Below are 20,730 nucleotides of genomic sequence, written 5' to 3' on the forward strand. Positions count from 1 at the left end.
CCACAAGACTTAAGGTCTTGATGGGTTTGTATGTGGGAAAAATGGGCATAACTGGTTTGCCTGCATGTGTAAGTTCCCCATGTTGTGCAGTGCCCATGGAGATCAGAAGGAGGCTTTGGATTCCTCAGGAACTGGAGTTACATATGGTTGTTATTCACCATGTGGGTGCTGGGAATGCAACCTTGATCGTCTGTAGGAGCATCCAGTGCTCTTAAACACTTAGTCATCTCTCCAGCCCCTGTTCTGAACTTAGAAATTGGACAATTTGAGCTGGGCATGTTGGCACATGCCTTTAATCACAGCAGGGGTTAAAGAGGCAGAAGCAGGTAGATCTCTATGAGATCAAGGCTAGCTGGGGTTCAAGGAAAGGGCGCTATCCTAGTAAAGCTTCAGTTTGTCTGCATGTAAAACTTTTTGCTGGGGCTGGAGAGATGGCTCAGCGGTTAGGAACACTGGCTGTTCTTGCAGAAGACCCGGGTTCGAATCCCAGCACCAACATGGCAGCTAACATCTGTCCATAAGTCCAGTTGCAGGGGATCCGATAGCCTCTTCTGTCCTCTGCGGGCATTGTACAACATGGGTGCACGTACCCACATGCAGGCAATACACGCATACACATTAAAAAAAAATTAATGAAAATGATAAAAATATTTTAAAAACCTTTTTGCTTTAATATTTTTTGCTCTAAGATCAAATATCCTAAGTTAGTATTAACTGGAGAAGTGGGCATGAGGGAACCTGAACTCAGAAAGAATGAAGGTGTTAGTTCTTTTGTTGCGTTTCTCGTGTTTCTGACCTCTGTGCCTCTATATATAAATTACTCCACAACTTAATACAATGTGAATGGGTCCTCCTTTGGCCCTTCTTTAATACACTTCTTTAGGCTCTCACTTGAGAGCCTCTTTAGAAAGTGTATCTGTTGTACAGCGGTCTAGTGCATTTCTCTATAGACATGTCCCCATTGGCTATACTTACACTATTTCTGCATTTAGATATGAGCTGCAGAAAAATCCTTTATTTTGCTTTTTTTTTTGAGGGGAGGATGTAGTGGTCTTCTGAGACATAATCTCCTGGGAACTGGCTATGTAGTTCAGTATGGTCTTGAGTTCACAGAGAGATCCTCATGCCTCTGCCTCCCAAGTGTTGGAATTAAAGGTGTTTGCCACCTTGCCTGGTGGTGTTTTGCATTTTTTATAGGAAAGGAAATGTTCATTAATTTTTTTTTTTTTTTTTGCTGATAGATTTATCTCAAGTATGCTCTTGATATAAACACCCAATAGTGATGGAAGTCATAGAGTAATACCACAAATACTCATTTCAGGTTTACTATGCAAAGAAGAAGCGAAGACACCAGCAAGGCCAGGGAGACGATTCCAGTCATAAGAAGGAGCGGAAGGTCTACAATGATGGTTATGATGATGACAACTACGATTATATCGTGAAGAACGGAGAAAAGTGGATGGATCGTTACGAAATCGACTCCTTGATAGGCAAAGGTTCATTTGGACAGGTAATTTAACAGAAACTACTGAATTTCATGAATTAGACTTTTCTTTTTGATCGTGTTGATACATCTTTTCCTCAGTAACAAACTTTTAATACAAATAGATGTAAACAATGGATATATAAATATTTAAATGATCATAATTCTCCATCAGCTATATAAACTTTTTAAAACTTAGTTTCTTTGGCTACTAACTGCTTTTTTCTTTCTTTAAAAAAACAAAACAAAACAGGGTTTCCTGTAGCCCCAGTGGTCTACTCACTATGTAGACCAGCCTGGCCTGAGATCCTCCTGCTTCTGCCTCCTGAGTATTGGGACTAAAGGTGTGTGCCATGACACCTAGCTGGTAACTACTTTAAAAAAAATTTTTTTTAGATTACTTTATGTGCATGAGTATTTTGCCTGCATGTATGTAGGTGCACCCATGTGGGTAGTGCCTGCAGCAGTCAGAAAAGGATGTCATGCCCCCTGGAGCTGGAGTTATGGATGGTTGTTAGCTGCCTGTGAGTGATGGAGACTAAACCCAAGTCCTCTGCAAGAGCAGCATAAGTAGTTAATTTTAACCATGAATAGCTGGTATTATCTCTTTTATCTGGGCTTTGTCTAGTCTAAGAATCGATTGTTCGTTGTGTTTCAGAGTAATTGCCTTATGTCTGAGCAGACCCCTTTTCAGGCATCACAGCAAGTAACCCCAGTCTTTGGAGGCTTGAGCCATGCCCTGGGGTTTTATTCCACCTCATCTTCTACCTGCGCTAGACCTCTGAGTGCACAGTTAGGGATAGTCTTCCATTCCCCAGCACCAACAGGAATGAATGCACCCTGCATGGAGTGAATGCACTGGACCTGGATTTTCTCTCCAGTCTCAACCTCTTCTCTGCTTCCAGTTCTCTTCCTTTTCTCAAGTGCACACCCAGTCTTAGTCCATAATGCCAAACCATTAAATCTCAAGTCTCTTGAATCAGTCATACCCACTCAAGAATGCTCATTCCCTCCTCACACTCTTTCTTTGGAGATAGGGTCTTTGGAGTTAACCCAGGCTAGCCTTGAACTTGCTTCTTGCTTCTACATTCTGAGTGTCGAGATTGTTGGTGCAGGCTGCCTCTTGGACTTGTAAGAAGTTCATTCTCTGGCTATGTTTCCATGGTTCTCCTATCTCACTGAGTCACTAAGCTCTTTTTGTTAGAGGTATGATTTGTTGTTGCTGCCAGGCTACCCTGCTTTGAAGTTGGGTGCAATAAATTAGACTGTGATGTGCAGTTCAAATACTTGTTTTGACTTTTGAGTGAGTACAATAGAATGGGGTCAAAATGACTTTTCCTGAAACTCCCTTTTGTTTTGTTCATTTAACAACATCAAAAAACCCTGTGGAAGTGGCTATGGTAGCATAGAGCTGTAATTCCAGGTCTGGGAGGTAGAGGCAGGAGTATCAGAAGTTTGAGGCCAGTTTGGGGTACGTGAGACCCTGTCTCAAAGATGTGGACAGACACCCATGGGATCTGTATGTGCTTACTTCTTTGAGCCTTGAGAGAAAGCAGAATGCATGCTTTTAACCTAGGAGAAATATTCATCATGTGTCATATCATGTTAAGGACAGAAGTATACTGTCAGCCTTCAGAGCCACAGGTCAAAACTTAGAAAGTTGCAGCTATTAAACATGTAAGCAAATAGGAATGCATATGTTTAAAGACCTCTGTCACTGATGTGGCTTGACAAGTCCTGTGACGCTTGCACATTCTCTGCTCCTTCTTGTGACTTGAAGGACATTTCCTTGAAACCTCTTTTTCTGATCAAGGTTTTCACAGTGTTTGGGGAGTCTTTTTTTAAATGAAGATTTTCCTCTATGTCGGAAATTGTTTCTGTCCCTTTGTCAGAGTCCCTTTAGAAAGCCGTTTCTGAGGCCTAACTCTTAAAGAGGGCTTTGAGCACCTTGCAGATGAAAGGATTGCTGTTTTCACCTGGGAAAATGCACCAGCATTTGGGCAGTTGCTCTGAGCATGACCTTTGTTGTAGGTTTTGTCCATCTACCATGAAAATGTGGCTGTCTTGCTTACTCTGCACACCTGGTAGTTCTTGTGTGTGGGTGCGTGTATAAATGTACACGTATATGTATATATTTCCCCTTCCCCCCAAACACACACACCTTAATTTTCTTGTGTTCTTGTTCCTCAGAGCAGAGGAGCATAGTATATTTGAAAACACAGGCATGTTTGGGTTGTTCTCTGACTGAGGTGAGCACTTGTGTTCAGGACCTATCCAAAGATGCTGTCTTCCATGTGGGTGTGGTTACTTTAACCATTGGTTGTTAGTCGTGATCACACACTGAAGGGTGGGGAACCTGGGTTGCAAACCAAGTAAACAGGAATGCCTGTGGCTGGAATTTAAGCTAAGAGCTCTACTGAGTAGAATGTGGAAACGAGGACAGTCTGCTCCCTCCTTGACAGCTAGCTGTTTGGCTAGGTAGTGAGTTCTGGAGTCTGGGCCCTGACCTGGCATAGACGACTATCAGACACAATATACCACTTGGTTGTGCGCTCACAGGCGTAGCTTCTGATAGAAAAAACGGCAGATGGCGTCTTTCAGAGTTGAATGCATTTTTTCATTCCAACTTTGATTTCTACTTAAACCATGTATTAGTTTATCATTTGTGTTTGCCCTTGATTGCTATAGGTTTTGGAATAGGCATTCATCTTTCTCTAACCCTGAGCTTCTTAGCCTTCATTCACATTGGAATCTTGTGACATTCTTCCCCTCCCAGACTTTTTGAATGTTCTTGAAAATGTTTAAAACTGTTACTTACTAAGATTATATATAATGCTGCCAATGTTACATTTTAATCAATATAGTTGTCTCTGTAGTAGAATTTAAAAATTATCTTCTAATTATGACATGTATTAGAGTATTGCTCATTCTGATTTAGTATAAACCAATTCTTTTATATAATTTAGATTTTATGTATTAGAATCAAATTTAAAATTAGAAAATTGTCTGCTTTCTGAGAAGCACTAGAACTTTTAAAGATTTCATACTTTAATCCCAGTACTTAGTGACCAGTGGACCTCTGTGTGGTTGAGGCCAGCCTGGTGTACGTAAGTTTCAGGTTAGGCAGGGCTGCACAGTGAAATCCGAGTAAGTTTCATTTGTAAGAAAATAATACTAGTTTTAGTAAGAGTAAAAATTCAAAGCGTTGGTCAGGATTCATATTTTTATTTCTTGAAGGAAGAAAACAGTTCTAATTTTGTTGAAGTCCATTTTGAATATTTAGAAATATTGTAAGGCAGATAGAAGAAACACAATTCAAAAGATGAACTTAACATTGCTTTTGTAGTAAAGTAGGTTGCATTTTGTGTAGAAGCAACTGTCTTTTACTTCGGAATGTCAACAATTAAATGAGAATTAAGTAGATATGCAGTGTGGAGAAATGTACGCTTGTGAAGTTATTAATGAATCAGTTTTCTTTTTTGTAGGTTGTAAAGGCCTATGATCGAGTGGAGCAAGAATGGGTTGCCATTAAGATAATAAAAAACAAGAAAGCGTTTCTGAATCAAGCCCAGATTGAAGTGCGACTTCTTGAGCTCATGAACAAACATGACACTGAAATGAAATACTACATAGGTAAAGAAAAGGCATCAAGCCAGACTGTGCATTTGAATCAGTGCTTATTTTTGTATCCAGAATATTGTTTGAGAGATGGCTCAGGGGTTAAGAGCACTGGCTGCTCTTGCAAAGGGTCCTGGTTCAGTTCCCAACACCAAATGGTGGCTAACAACCATTCATAACTTCAGTTCCAGGGTATCCAATATTGTCTTTTTCTGCCCCCCCCCCCCGGCATTGCATGACACAGGTACACTCATATACATGCATACACATAAAATGAAAAAATAAAAAGTTAAAAATTGTTTAATCTCAAAGTGTTTGTTTACGAGTTTCTTTTGAAGAGTGCAGATTTTCATGTTTCTTGGTTTAAAGTCTTTGGGATGGTTTCCAGTGTGAGACCAGTGTCTGGGGTTTGTTTGCTTTTTCCCTGAGTTGCAACTTAAAAGTGCCATTTGTTTGCTTTAATAAGAGCCGTCATTTTGAGGTAACTTTAAGCATTTCTAATTTAGCTCAGAAACTAATTATAAGGTGTAAGCTAACACATGGTCAGTGGTGGTAGTCACTTTTTCAGTGTCTGCATTGGGATCCCAGGCTACTCCCAGACAGTTCAGCAGCATTGGAAGCAAACAAGGAGCTTAATAACCAGGACCTGCGGAACTCTTGTCACGCCCTCTTTGCTTTTCTTCATACATCTGCAGTAAACATGGCAGTCCTACAAGAAAGGATAAGAACTCTCTTTTTAAAATTATTTAAAATTTTTTGTTTTTGTTTTTTTGTTGTTGTGATTTGTTTTTGGTCTTTTTGAGACAGGGTCTCCCTGTAGCCCCAGCTGTCCTGGAACTCACTATGTAGACCAGGCTGGCCTTGAACTCACAGAGATCCACCTGTCTCTGCCTCCCAAGTGCTGAGATTAAAGGCGTGTGCTACCATGCCTGGCAATTATTTTAAATTTTATGTGTATGAGTATATTGCCTGCATGTGTATAAGTGTACCCATATCATGCAATGCCTGTGGAGGTCAGAAGAGGGCATCAGATCTCCTGGAACTGGAGTTATAGATGATTGTTAGATGCTTTGTTGGTGCCAGGAATTGAACCCTGGTGCTTTGCAAGAGCAGTTAGTGCTCTTAACTGCTGAGCCATCTCTCCAGCCCCAAGAACTCTTAAATTATCGGTAGTTATGGTCCTAAAGTCATAGGTCTCTGGAGCTAGGATTTGAACTTGTTTCTTCCTTAATCCCCAAGCCTGTTTGAAACAATCTTACTGGGAATAAAAACAGTAGATCAAAGAATTAGGAAAATTTGCAAGTCTAGGGCCAATTTGTTTATGAACACAGTATCTTCTAATTACAGCTTCCATTTTTAAAAAATATTATTTTTATTTTATGTGTATGAGTGTTATGCCTGCATGTAGGTAAGTGCACCTGTGTCATGCAGTGCCCTCGGAAGACAAAAGAGGCTGTCGGATACCCTGGAACTGGAGTTATGGACGGTTGTTAGCTGCCATGTGGGTGCTGGGATTCGAGCCCAGGTCTTCTGCAAGAACAATCAGTGTTCTTAACCGCTGAACCATCTCTCCAGCCCCATCTTTGATTATTTTTAATCAGCTCTAAGATGCGAGTGGTAATAAGAGACCATTATGTACTACCAAGAAAAAAAATTGCACCAAGTTTACATATAAGATGTGTCATTTTTAAGATACGGGCCTTGGGATCAGTAAGTTACAAAGCTCCCATGGGTACAGATACATAGTAACTCATGTTTAGAAATGATGGTTTTACTTTTTCAATAAAGGGTTAAATTTTATTCAGCTTATTTAGAAAATGGCAGAGGAGTAGGTGGTGCAATACTGGGTCACACAGACACGCGCACAGACACGCGCGCACACAGACACACAGACACACGCATGCACACACACAGACACATACACATGCAAACTTCCTCAGCCAATGTTGAAGATCCAAATTTATTGCATATTGTGTGGCAGTTTTAAAGTTTAGCTGCTAAATAAATTACTAGGTATTCTTAATATTTGAGTATGGAATAACATGTACGGAAAGAAAAGAAGTACCATTGCACTTTATCACTAATACTATAAATGGAAATGTAGTGTTGTAAATAAAACTGGATTTAAAATTGGCACCATTCAAAAAGTCATATGCGAGTGCGTTGTGGTTTTGTTCTCTTAAAATAGTAGAAATAAATACCAGATGGCTAACAGTGCAAGTCTCGATCATTCAAATTGTATCATTTATGAAATATCCTCTAGTTACAAGAAAAACAAACTTGTGCTGTTAATTTCTTTTAGTTTTCTTCTTGATCCATAATTTACTGCTATATCTTGAAACCATTTCTCATCACACTCACTAAAAGTGCTGTGTAATGTCAGGTCTGACTGAGTTTAAAGGGACTAAGACTGCCTGATTTTATAGAGGTCTCTGGTCATGTAAGACCTTCCTTATTCTTGTGTGTTGTATTTGAGAGGTTCTTGGGTTCCTAGTTAAGAATATGGAATTCGTAGTGACTCAAAACAAAACCTGAAGTCTATTCTGGAAAATAACAATGAAAGAACTTTAGATCACACATGAACATGTTAATCCACCTGGTGTCTTAAATTAAGGTTTTAAGACTAAGGGTTTTTTTTTTTTGTCATATAATAATTTTAAGTTGATTGATGAATATAATTTATTCTGATAACCTCATCTTTGAGCTTTAAAAAGTTTTCTACCATATAGTATAGATTACTTTAGTTGGCTAATAAAGTTGTACATACTTATGGGTACCCTTGTGTTATGTTAATACATGTACCCATTGCATATATAGTGTTCAAGTCAGGATAAACACATCATTGATTTGAGATGAAAGCATTTAAAGTCATTTGTTCTGTAGTTCATTATTGCTTCCTATAGCCACTCTGCCATAGAGCATTAGAACTTCTTGTTTCAAACTAAGTTAGAATCTGTTGAGCCATTTCTTAGCTGTCCCCGTTACTCTTTCCTTCATAAAATAATTTCTTTTCAGGGCTATTTCATGCCTACAATGGTATATGGTTAAAAGAAGATTCATTTTACTTAGTGAACAAAGTCTTACCAACTCTCCATTCTTCCAGAATTTAAAAAAAAAAAAAAAAGATGAACAGATGCCTGTTTGAGGGGCTTTATTTTGTTTTTCCTTTTTTCTCTGCTCAGCATATTGTAGGCTCTCAGTAACTTGAGTGACCAGCTAGAAGTGAGTAGGTCTTTCATTGGAGGAACGTCATCAGTCTCAAGCTTCTTAAAAGGATTTTCATAAGCACATTGGAGTTTTGACTTCAGTTATTTGCATTCCTTTTGTGGCTACTATTGAACCAGGAGATTAAAACCCTTACAGGGACCATGTCTGAGGTATCATGGAGCTGTCTTTAGTTTTAAACCTTCAACCGAACTGACTTGGGACAGATACTATATTTTTTTTAGGTAACTTTTAAGGATTCTTTTTATTATTTACTGTGTCAAGCAATACTTTAGGCTCCTGTTTAATCCTTGTAGATTTTTCACTGTTGATTATCTCCAACTGTAGATCTCCTGTATCATGAGTGATCTAAAAGTGGTGCCATGTCAGCTGCTTTGAGACAGTCAACCAGGAGTACTTCAGGAAAACTCAGTATTTGTGCTTTTCACTAGACAGTGGATACTGACATTTCTATTCTAGACACATTTGTAGAGAAACCTGTTTTTGTGAAACTAAAAGGCCAAACTGCAGATAATCTTAACAGTTGCTGCCTTGATGTCACACCAGTTGAATTATAAGCACTTGTATTAGTCACTTTTCTGTTGCTGTGATAGAAACACTGACCCAAGCAATTTATAGAAGGAAGAGTTTATTTGAGCTTACGGTTCCAGGGGAATTACTCTCCGTCATGGCAGGGAGGCATGGTGGCTGGAGGTGGCTGGAGCAGGAGCAGCAGAAGCTAAGCTCTCACATCATCACGCAGGCACAGGAAGCAAGAGAGCGACTGGCGATCTGGCAAGGCTTAAGAACTCTCTAAGTCCACCCCAGTGCCATGCTTCCTCCAGGATAGCCACTCCTTCTAAAACCTCCCAAAACAGTGCCATCATCTGGGGACAAAATGTCCAAATATTTGGAGCCTGTGGGGGACATTTTCGTCCAAACCACCACAGCATTCCCTCTGGTATATGTATGAGTTTGTGTTGAAGGCTGTATCTATTGAATGACTTCATCTGCTGTGATCACTGAATTACTTGAGCACCATCTTTGGTCCATTTTAGAAGGTCAGCAAGAGTTACAAACCATATTCTATGCTGTTTTCCCATCCATAGGCCTGCTCATCATTTTCCCAAACTTTCAGTTTTCCACAAGATTTTCCTTTTATCAATTTACTGAACATAATCAAATACCTTGATCATGGGTTTCCAGTATCCTGTAATGTATGATTTCCAAACATGTGCTATGCTTACCTATAAGAGAAAATAGGATGCTGTACTTAGGCAATTGTCAGAAAATTGCTTGTCAGTTATTGATGAAAATTACTATTAAACACAGATTTAGATATTTTTCAAAGCCAATGGAGAGGGCTGTCAAGCACAACATTTTCACAAACCAGAGATCCTAGTAGGTGGACATTGTGAGGTAGAACAAACAAGGCATTTGGGTGGTGCTTTGTTACCACATAGTGTTTAACCAGTTAAAGAATGGGCTGTTGCTGCTGGATGCTCATTTCCAAACTAGCTTGCTTTTCTCTCTGCTTTTGACGTAATATTACAGATTCAGAGCACAAGTGTGTGCAAGTGTGTGTTCTCACTTTACAGATCGTATAACTTATGTGAAACTTTTTTCTCTTTCAGTGCATTTGAAACGCCACTTTATGTTTCGAAACCATCTCTGTTTAGTTTTTGAAATGCTGTCCTATAATCTGTATGATCTGTTGAGGAACACCAACTTCCGAGGGGTCTCTCTGAACTTAACACGAAAGTTTGCACAGCAGATGTGCACTGCACTGCTTTTCCTTGCAACTCCAGAACTTAGTATCATTCACTGTGACCTGAAGCCTGAGAACATCCTTCTCTGTAACCCCAAACGCAGTGCAATCAAGATTGTTGACTTTGGCAGTTCTTGTCAGTTGGGGCAGAGGGTAAGTATTCTTTTAGGACTTGTGAACTACAATAGAATTTAGTAGAAAGTATAGCTAGATGTTTGAGATGTTTATTGGTAATGTGTTTCCAGTTTGGAGCAATTAGAGGATGGTTATTTATTGTTAGTGAATCATATTCTGCTGATAACCTATTTAAAAATATAAATAGCAATACTTTGAATGGGAAGATAATAATTGTTTAAGTGGCTATTTTAAATTGTGCTAAAAAATTTAAGGGCAAATAAGAGATAAAAGAATCAAATATTGTGTGATTTATAGCTTCCACATGGGGCTTATAGTATAAATGTTGGGTAATTCCAACATTATAAGTAGAATCTGGGCTTAGAATATTTCTCTAAGTCACATTAACATAGGTGTTTTCCTGGAAAACTGATGAATAAAAACAAATTGGCATTTTTTATTCATGTGGGGTTGTGTAGAAACAACACAGTTGATGGACATGCTTGTTTTGAGAAATACGTTTAAATTTTATCTTTCCCATTTAGATTAGAATTTATATAAATCTGACACATTTCCAAACTGGTTTTCTTCACTATTAAAAACAGGTGTGTCTACTGTGATTTAGCTGATTTAGGAAGGCAGTTTTTCCTACCAATCTTTCTAGCATTATGAAAACTACTCTAATGATGTGTTTTACATGCAAAATAGAAGTTAAAAGTTGTTTTCTGGAAAGGGAGTAGGGTCACTTTTTAAATCTAACATTCAAATGTTACTAATTTTATATTGGCATTTCTGGTCTTGTTTTCCAAGTTTGTGAAATTCCTATCTTGTCCAATTTTGTCTAGGTTTTAAGTAGAGCAGGCTAATTTAATAGTGAAGGTATGTAGCCAGTTTACAGGATTATCTGTCTTTTCTGCAAATTATCTTACAGTAGCAAAGTTGTGTGGATTGTGGAAATAATTTTTAAATTTTCGTATAGGGAAGCCAAGTGTGTAGTCGGAAATGCCTCTGAAAAGTCTAGAGCTCTTGGTGCTTTATGTAGAATAAAACATTATGAATGGAGAATACGTGCCCATCTCTTAAGAGTAATTTCAGTGTGTTTTCTTTTCTTTAACTTAGGAATGTTTTCTCTGTTTAAACCATCTGTTCTGTACTAATGTTAAGTACTGTTATCTCTGTCTAACCAAACTGAGATAGTGGTCTCTTTAGGTCTTGAACTTTTAACTATTAATACATAGTAGTGTTTTATGGGACGTGTTTCCAAAGTCCTCCCCATTGATGTATTATACTGTATTGGAGTCAGAAGGTATCTGGAAGCCAAGTGGATATCAGGAAAAGGGGGGCTGGGGTTTGGGTGTAAAGATAACAAAATCAGCCGGGCGTGGTGGTGCACGCCTTTAATCCCAGCACTCAGGAGGTGCAGAGGTGGGCTGATCTCTGTGAGGTCAAGGTCAGCCTAGTCTACATGTAGTGAGTTCCAGGTCAGCTGGGGCTATACGGGACCCTGTCTCAAAAAGACCCCACCCCCAAAAAAGTCACTTTAATGAAGTGTGTGGTGAGGTGACTTCCTTGACTTATAAATATTTGAAGTAGAGTAGAAGTTGAACCACCCGTGTCCAAAATGATTGAGACCAGAAGTGTGAGAGTTCAGAGCTTGAGGAATTACGGAATATTTACCTAGACTTTATTGGTTAGGTGTCTCAGAGTCTAAAACCTGAAATGCTCTAAAATCTTGGATGTCACATTGCACATTTTGGAGCATGTTGAATTTTGGATTTGGAGTACTTGACATATTCTTTGCAGTTCTTTTGAATTAGACTTTGGGTTGAGCTGGGCTGACCTGCTTTTGTAGAATGTGGTTGGAGTTTTTAGTGGGAGTCCCGGGAGAGGTCATGAGCTTTCATGTCTACTTGGCTTTGGGTGTTAAGAAATTTGATGAGAAGGATTTTGTTTTTCTCCCTCCCTCCCTCCCTTATTTTTATTTTTATTTATTTATTTTTTTTTTTGGTCTTTTTGAGACAGGGTCTCCCTATAGCTCTAGCTGACCTGGAACTCACTATGGAGACCAAGCTGGCCTCCATCTCACTGAGCTCCGCCTGCCTCTGACTCCCAAGTGCTGGAACTAAAGACATGTGCCACCACGCCTGCCTCTTGTTTCCTTTTAAGTAAAGGTTTCTTTGCTTTACTATTTCTACCTACACATTTTCAGTGAGTAAATAAACTGAGTTGGTTACTAAAGACATTCTTTATTAACTTGACTGAAAATGGTCCATTTCAGGATTTTATTCTTTAAGAAACCTTGGATTGAGGTGAAGAGGGCAGAGTAGAGAGGACTAGTCAAATACCGAGATATATTTTTTAGATTAACTTAAATGTAATTTAGTTAAATTAATGGTAAGCCATGTGCTAGCAATAGCAGAAAGTACTAATTTATATGGAAATAAGTTACTCCTAATCATTTTTCCCTCATTTTTTCTAATAAAGTGATTGGTTGGTTGGTTGGTTGACTGATGGATTTCTGTGCTCAATTCCAAGGGCTTACCCACATTAGCAAATGCTCTCTACTACTGAACCATTCCTCAGACCATAATTACTTGATTTACTATGTTTCTTGAATGCCAGTTAGGACTGGACTACATGAAAGGGCCTGAATTTTTAACGTATTTTTCATTTCAGTCAGATTAACCAGTACCTTGGAATGTTTAGCTATTTAACCAGTGTTCATAGTCTAATGTTGAAATATTCTGTTATAAGAAGTATTCTTAATCTGATGTTCACTATAATTTATAAACAAGACATACCGAATTCCTAATATTTTGAAATACTTTTCAGATATACCAGTATATTCAGAGTCGCTTTTATCGGTCTCCAGAGGTGCTACTGGGAATGCCTTATGATCTTGCTATTGACATGTGGTCCCTCGGGTGTATCTTGGTTGAAATGCATACTGGAGAGCCTCTGTTCAGTGGTGCCAATGAGGTATGTGAAGTGCTGCTTTAGTGCTTCTGTTTCTGTTTCCATTCATGACAGTGTGACCTGAAAGTTGTCTTCAGGGGAATATGTGTGTTTACCGGCTTGATCATTCAGGTCTGAGATCAGTTTGGTTTTACCTTACATTCCTTAGTTTTTCCTGTTTGTCAGTTGCTGTATAAGGGGTAGGCTTGGAATTCTGAAGTGGCAAGTGGTAGTTAATCTGTTAATAAAGGACAATAGTGAATTAAACTATAGTATTTTGTATAGATTTTAATGGTTTTAAGTATAATAACAGAAAGCTTAAGTGTGAGAAGGAAAGAGGGCCCCCCTGAACAATATAACATTGGTAAGTACTTTGAGACTCTGATTTGGAATTTAAAGAGCTAGTAGAATTGATAGATGCACATCCTGAATCATTTAGGATAAACCAGGATTCTAGGGTTTTACGCCTATAGGGACTGCAAGTCTACATGGGTTTCCATGCTCCTAGGGATTTCTGAAGTGAGAACCAGTGACTGGGAGAGTAAAGGGAGAGGTTAACCTCCCACAGAGGAATTGAACTTTCTTTTCAAATACTCATTTGACAGATTTTGTATGTTCTTCCAGAAAAATTAATTGTTGACAATCTTTTTCTGTTTTTGGTCTTTTGAGACAGGGTCTCCCTGTAGTCTCAGCTGACCTGGAACTCACTATACAGACCAGGCTGGCTTTGATCTAACAGCACCCCCTGCCTCTGCCTCCTGAGCGCTGGGATTAAAGGCTTGCACTACCATGCCTGGCATCATTGAGAATCTTAATCTGAATTTTCATTTATAATTAATTGGGAAAAGGTGAAAACATAAAAATGATATCTTCTGTTTTGTTGAAATGAGGTCTTGTCATGTTACTTAAGCTGCCTCCCAGCTCCTGGGCTAAGCGATCCTCAAAGCCCAGCCTCTCAGATAGAACTAAAGGATGAGCACCACACCACCTCCATCCTTTCTTTGCATTTTATTTCAGCTTCAGCTAGTGAACCACTTGGAAGCAGCTTCCATAATAATTTGTTTTGTTGGAATATAAGCAATGTTACCTTGTAACTGATAACTTTCTTGGCCTTAAGAAGTATTGGGATCACCTGGAAGTTGGGTGGCTCCCCATTTCTCTCACTGTCAAAGCCAAAGTGCTTAGTGTATGTACAGCTCCCTCCTTCCTCCTAGTCAAGTGGTCTCTGCAGTGTCTGTTCTGCTCCCTTTCCTCAGACCCAGCACAGCCTTCTTTGTGGTTCGTTAAAAACACCCATAGGCCCTACCAGGCTCTCTGCATTTGTTCCTGTGCATGAGATAGTCTACCATTAACCTTCCCAGCAAAGCCTTTTGTTGCACCTATTCAGAGTCCCAGTACCTTTTTTCCTACCTTTCAGTTTCATCTGCATTTCTTAGTCATCACCTGATAAAATGCATCTGTGTAGGTAGAGAGGTCATTGACCAGAAACCACTCTTGGGTGAATTTTTGAATTTAGTCCTGTCTTTTGGTCTTTTTTGAGACAGGGACTCCTTGTAGCCCCAGCTGACCTGGAGCTTGCTATGGAGACTAGGCGGGCCTCAGTCTCAGAGAGATCACCCTGCCTCTGCCTTCCAAGTCCTGGGACTAAAGGTGTGTGCCACCATGCTCCCCTATGAATCTTAATATAGCAACAGTTCTAGAATCTGTCTGTGAGAGAGTGCAGATGGTTTTGAGTTTTATTGTGGTGGAGGTTGCCTTGCTGTTACTTCTGAAATACATTCTTTGTTAATGGTGAACCAAGTGCTGACCATAGCAGAAATGCCATCCACAGTGAACATGCACAGGCTTGTCTTCTTGTGTAATAACTCCCTAAACAATACAGTATAACACCTCTTTATAGTATTTGCATTGTGTTCAGAACTATAAGTAACCTAGAGAGGATGTAAAGTATATAGGAAGAAGTACATAAATCGTATGCAAATATGTCATTTTATAGAAGAGGTCTGAGCATACATGGGTTTTGATATCCATGGAGGGGGGGCTAGGGCTGGTCCAGCCCAGAATCAGGCCTTTGAGGATGCTGAGGGACTTCACAGTTGATTTCTTCCCAGTATAATACAAGCTGCTTTTTGACAAGATTTTCCTGTTTACTGCTCTGTCATTAGGCATGGTTTCTATCTAGCATTATGGTAGACATTCCATATATGAGTGAATGAGTCTGCACTTTAAAAAATACTTGAATTAATGTTTACACATTAGTAAGAGATTTTTATTGATTATTTAAAACTCCAAAACCTGAAACTTTAAAATTTTCCTCCCGTCCTATCTTAGTGTTGTTTGCCATATCTGATGCCCCTGGGCACACTGTAGATTTGTAATGCTTACTTGTTGGTTGTCTGTCTTCCCTTCTATGGAGCATGTGGACCCAGGAGGGCAAAAGCTTTGTCAGTTGGTTGCCTGTATACCCAGGGCCCAGAGCAGTACCTTGCGAGATTGCATTTTATTTAGGAATGAGTTGATGAGCAGAAGCAGAGTGTGCAGTTGAAATGACAAGTCTTATTTTTGTTTCTATACAGGTAGATCAGATGAATAAAATAGTGGAAGTTTTGGGCATTCCACCTGCTCATATTCTTGACCAAGCACCAAAAGCAAGAAAGTTCTTTGAAAAGTTGCCTGATGGCACTTGGAACTTAAAGAAGACCAAAGATGGAAAACGGGTAAAATAGGGGTACAGTTTTTTTGTGGGTTCTCCTTTCCCTCTTCTATCTCTTTGGTTTGTTACTTTTCTCACCAGAGCTGTCATTTTTATAGCTCCTTTGAATTTGTTTACCATCGGTATTAGAGTTAACAGTTACAAGTAGGAACCCTCTTCAGAAGACAAATATATGTGTGTGGCCCTGTGTTCTTTTAGTGGTCAGCGTTCTGTTTTGGCCTCATTAAAAGAAAAGACCGTTTGCTGTGTTTAGACAGCTGAGGAAGCCCCCATGCTTTGTTTCATTACTGGAATCAGTAAGTTTCACAGCTTGCACATGCGAGGAGCCTGTTCCTGCCACAGCTGTGAACAGCAGCTATAATTGCAGCAAATGATTTCTCTTTTAAAGTTGATGAAATACGCAAGATGATGATTTTTGAGCTTAAGCAGTTTGTGATTTTTTTTTTTTTTTCAAGAGTATGAACCAACTAAGCGGTCTTCTGTTAGATTTCAGATTCCTAGATCAGTGGCCTAGGGCGCAGGAAGTTTACATCTCCAAAAAATCTCTAGTAGTGTGAGGTTTGTGAAATGTTGGATTTCTCTTAGTAATTTTCTTCCGAGGACTGTTTCCAGATACCCAAACTATATTAATTTGATAGAGTAAATTGTGAAATTTGTGTCTTAATTTTTTGTATCTGCAAATTACCAAATACCTTGCACTCAATTCGGACTTTATTGAATGAATAGAATGTACAGGTCTGTGATTGGCATGAATGCACACATTATCTTGTGGTTGTAGTTTTGCACTTTTACTATTTAAGAAGTTTTATTTTGGGGCTGGAGAGATGGCTCAGCGGTTAAGAGCACTGACTGCTCTTGCAGAGGACCTGGGTTTAATTCCCAGCACCCACATGGTGGCTACGAACTGTCTTTAACTCTAGTTCCAGGGGACTCTGAGGCCCTCTTCTGACCTCCGCGGCATTGCATGACACGGGTGCACTCACATACATGCAGGCAATACACTCATGCTCATAAAATAAAAATAATAAATGAAATATTTAAAAAAAGAAGTTTTATTTTTTAGTGATTTATTTAGCCTTGTATTTTAGTGGTGCTGCCCCCGGGTGTCATTTTCAGGGAACTGACTGTTGAAATTGCTTCCTTTAATTCACATCCACTTAGCTATGGAGTCTCTTAATGTCTAATTTAGAGTCTTGTTTTGCTTTGCTTTTTTTTGTTGTTGTTGTTAAAGTTTTGTGTGTGTGTGTGTGTGTGTGTTTTGGGGTGCCTGTGGAGACTGAAGAGAACATTAGAGTCCCTGGAACTGGAGTCACACGTGGTTGTGAGCTGCCTAATGTGGGTGCTGAGAACAACTAGGGAAGAGCAGCAATTGCTGTCGTAACCACTGACCCATCTCTCCAGCCCTGCTTTATTTTATTGGTTGTTTTTTATTTGTGGCAGTCTCAAGTAGCCCAGATTGGTTTCAAGCTTGCTGTGTAGCTGAGGATGACCTTTGAATTCTTGGATCATTCTGTCTTCACCTCCTGGGTTTTAGGATTACAGGTGTGCACCACCATACATGGTTTTATAGGGTGCAGAGGTGTTAACTCAGTGCTTCATGCCTGGGAAGCAAGCCCTCTACCAATTGAGCTTCAGCCTCAGCCCCAGATGATTCTTTATAATGCTCAAAAACTTACATGTAATTGTTATTTCTTTCATAACTGATTTGTAACTCACTGCATCCTACCTTATTTCCTAAAATTGCTGATTGGTAAATTATACCTACTCAAAAGGGAGAGATGGAAAATACCAAGTGAGTATTTTCCAGCCTGAGTCTCTCTCATATTCATGTGCCTGCCTTGTCAGTCATAGCCCCTTTTCTTGTTGACCCAAAGCATAGGCTAAGTGTTTTCGTTTTACTAACATTTCAGGCAGCTCTTGCCAGTTCAAATCAATGTGGAGGACACGCGACCTTGGCAATGCAGCCTGCTGCTAATTTTACAAAACTTCTCTTCTTTTTTCCTTTCTAAATCACTTATCCCATTCAGTTTTACAAATCACAGTATAGAGACTAGTCTGTCAGCTATCATTCCTCCCAAACAGAGCTTTAATTATTGGGGGCCATTTCAGAAATTAGTAGATCACTATTTTCTTTTGATTTGCAGTTTTTAAAAATACATTACCTGCTGGGCTTGGTGGCACATGCTTTCAATCCCAGTCAGAGGCAGATGGATCTCTATGAGTTCAAGGCCAGCCTGGTCTACATAGTTGAGTTCTAGGCCAGCCCCACTACAGGGAGACCCTGTCTCAAAAAGCCCCCCTCCCAAAAAAAAAGATTACTTTTATGTGTCCGAGTGTATTGTCTGCATGTGTTTAAGTGCACTTGTGTTGTGCAATGCCTGTGGAGGTCATAAGTGGGTATCTGATTCCCTGGAACTATAGTTACAGATGGTTGTTAGCCACCGTGTATGTGCTGGGAATTGAACCTGGGTCCTCTGCAAGTGCAGTCAGCTAACAGTTAACCACTGAGCCATCTCTCCAGCCCCCTAGTTTTTTAAAAATTTAATCTTACCATATACTTCCTGTGAATCAACTATAGATTTCTTCAAGCCATGCTTAGCAGTTGAAAATATAATTTTATGGAGGCAGAGGCAGGCAGATGTCTGTGAGTTCAAGGCCAGCCTGGTTTACGTAGTGTGTTCCAGGACAGCTGTCTTCCTTTCCTTTTGGGGGGAGGAGGGAGGAGGGCCTCACTATGTAGCCTCAGCTGACCTCAAACTGGCTGTGTAGACCAAGTTGGCCTGGAACTCACAGAAATCTGGCTGCTTCTGCCTCCTCAGAGCTGGAATTAAAGCCCTGTGGCACCACACTGGGCTTTGAAATCCACTCTTAGCTGTATTTTTCTTCTTTAATGGATGTAACAGGATCAGTAAATGCACATGTTGCTATTTTACTGAGGCGTGATTTATTTTCAGTAAGATATACATATTTGAACTGTTAAGTTTGCATCCACTACCTAACAAGATACAGAATGTTCCCACAAACCCAATACTTCATTTGCGACCCTTTTCTGTCATCCTGATTCTGATTTGTGTCATAGGTTAGTTTGAACAGGCAGAGTCTATATAAATTATGACCTCATGGTATTTATTATCTTGTTTCTTTCACTTAATGTATTATTCTTGTTGCTGTAACAAGATACTTGACTTAAGAAAAGAAAGGTTTCTGCCAGGCGTGGTGGTGCACACCTTAAGTCCCAGCACTTGGGAGGCAGAGGCAGGCAGATCTCTGTGAGTTTGAGGCCAGACTGGTCAACATAGTGAGTTTCAGGCCAGCTGGGAGACCCTGTCTCAAAAAGAGAGGAGAGAGGGGAGGGAGGAGAGAGAGAAGAGGAGAGGCAGGGGAGGGAGGGAGAAGTTCTTTTGACTCACAGTTTGTCAGAAAAGTCTGTTAATGGTGGAGGAGGCATGGCAGTAGGAACGAGATCGCTGGTCACATGGCATCTGCAGAAAGCAGAGATCTGCATGCTGCTGCTGAGCTCCCTGTCTGCTTTTCATTCAGTCCTCGACCCCAGCCCATGGAGGACAGGTTTTCCCACCTCAATAGCTGAATGTAGAAAATTTCTCACAGACATGCCTGAGAGATTTTTTTACCATGGTGATTTCTAAGTCCTGTCAAGCTGACAATCAGGATTAGCTATCATACTTAACAAAATATTATTTGGGGATTCATGCTGCTGTGCATCTCAGAACTTACTTCATTTTATTGCTTTGTGGTATTTCATTGCCTGTACCATAATTTTCTGTCAATGAACTTTTTGTTATTGCCAATCAGAAACTAATAGATAATGTCACTGGTACTGTTCTTGTGTAAGTCTTTTGTACATATACATTAGTTTTCTGGTGGCCCTAAGAACAGAACTGCCAAGACATGAGTGTGTGTCACCATTAGAAAGGGCTTCATCTTTCTGTCTCTTTCTTCTTTGTTAAAATTAGATGAATTCTTGAATTGTAGAAGCTCCTTGCTTCTAAATACAGGGCCTTTATCACTTATCTGTTAGTGCTTTCCCACAGACTATAGCTGCATGTTCCTTTACTTGATAGGATATCTTTAAATGAGCTGATCATTTTTAATATTAATAAAGTATTTTTGGTAATGGATGGTACTGTTCAAGTCTTTGGGGTTTTTAAAAAAATAGTTTATTTTTATTTTATGGTATGAGTATATTGCGTGCGTGTGTGCGTGCGTGCGTGCGTGTGTGCGTGTGTGTGTGTGTGTGTGTGTGTGTGTGTGTATGTACCCGTATCATGCAGTGTCTAAGGAGGTCAGAAGAAAGTGTTGGATCCCTCTGGAACTGGAGTCATGAATGGTTGTTAGCTACTACATGGGTGCTGGGATTCAAACCTTCTGCCAGAGCAGCCAGTGCTCTTAATTGCTGAGCAATCTCTTCAGCCCCTAGGATAAAAAAAAATATTCCCAAAAGTAGTCCCCCCCCCCCCCCCAACAAAAAAAAGCCCCCCCCCCCCCCGCAACTTACGTGACTAGGATATCTGTGTTGCATCTTGAATTCATTTTTCATCATTTTTAGGTGAGGGGTTGTAGTTCGCTGTCATTTGTTGAAAGCAGTTGCTTTTTCCCATTGATCTGATTTGGTACTTTTTTTACAAAACAGATTTCACATTTTATGTTTCCACATTTGGACTCTTCCATCTTGCTAAGTCTAAACTATTACCGTAGTATGATCCTTTCTTTCTCGTATGAAATTTGAAAGCCAGCTTGTATCTGAGCATCAAAAACCTTGAGAACAGACGTCCCAATAGCAAGTCTTTGGATCTGTAAACATGGACTCTCTCTTCATTTATTTGTATATTTAATTTCTCATGAGCATTTCTCAGT

The 20,730-nt window shown here is 39.7% G+C and overlaps 1 protein-coding gene across 3 annotated transcripts in view; it reads left to right on the plus strand.

Annotated features, from left to right (window-relative positions):
* Positions 1 to 20,730, plus strand: part of Dyrk1a (dual specificity tyrosine phosphorylation regulated kinase 1A) — a 136,071-nt gene that overhangs the window by 100,415 nt on the left and 14,926 nt on the right. For all 3 annotated transcript variants that reach the window (XM_008853041.3, XM_008853042.3, XM_029556102.1), the window contains 5 exons: positions 1,322 to 1,510; positions 4,969 to 5,116; positions 9,940 to 10,226; positions 13,020 to 13,166; positions 15,719 to 15,859. In XM_008853041.3, the coding sequence (XP_008851263.1) occupies positions 1,322 to 1,510; positions 4,969 to 5,116; positions 9,940 to 10,226; positions 13,020 to 13,166; positions 15,719 to 15,859 (912 nt within the window). The remainder of the gene's footprint in view (positions 1 to 1,321; positions 1,511 to 4,968; positions 5,117 to 9,939; positions 10,227 to 13,019; positions 13,167 to 15,718; positions 15,860 to 20,730) is intronic.

The sequence above is a fragment of the Nannospalax galili genome, unplaced genomic scaffold, assembly GCF_000622305.1.
Source record: "Nannospalax galili isolate Female #2095 unplaced genomic scaffold, S.galili_v1.0 scaffold447, whole genome shotgun sequence".
NCBI classification, from domain to species: Eukaryota; Metazoa; Chordata; class Mammalia; order Rodentia; family Spalacidae; genus Nannospalax; species Nannospalax galili.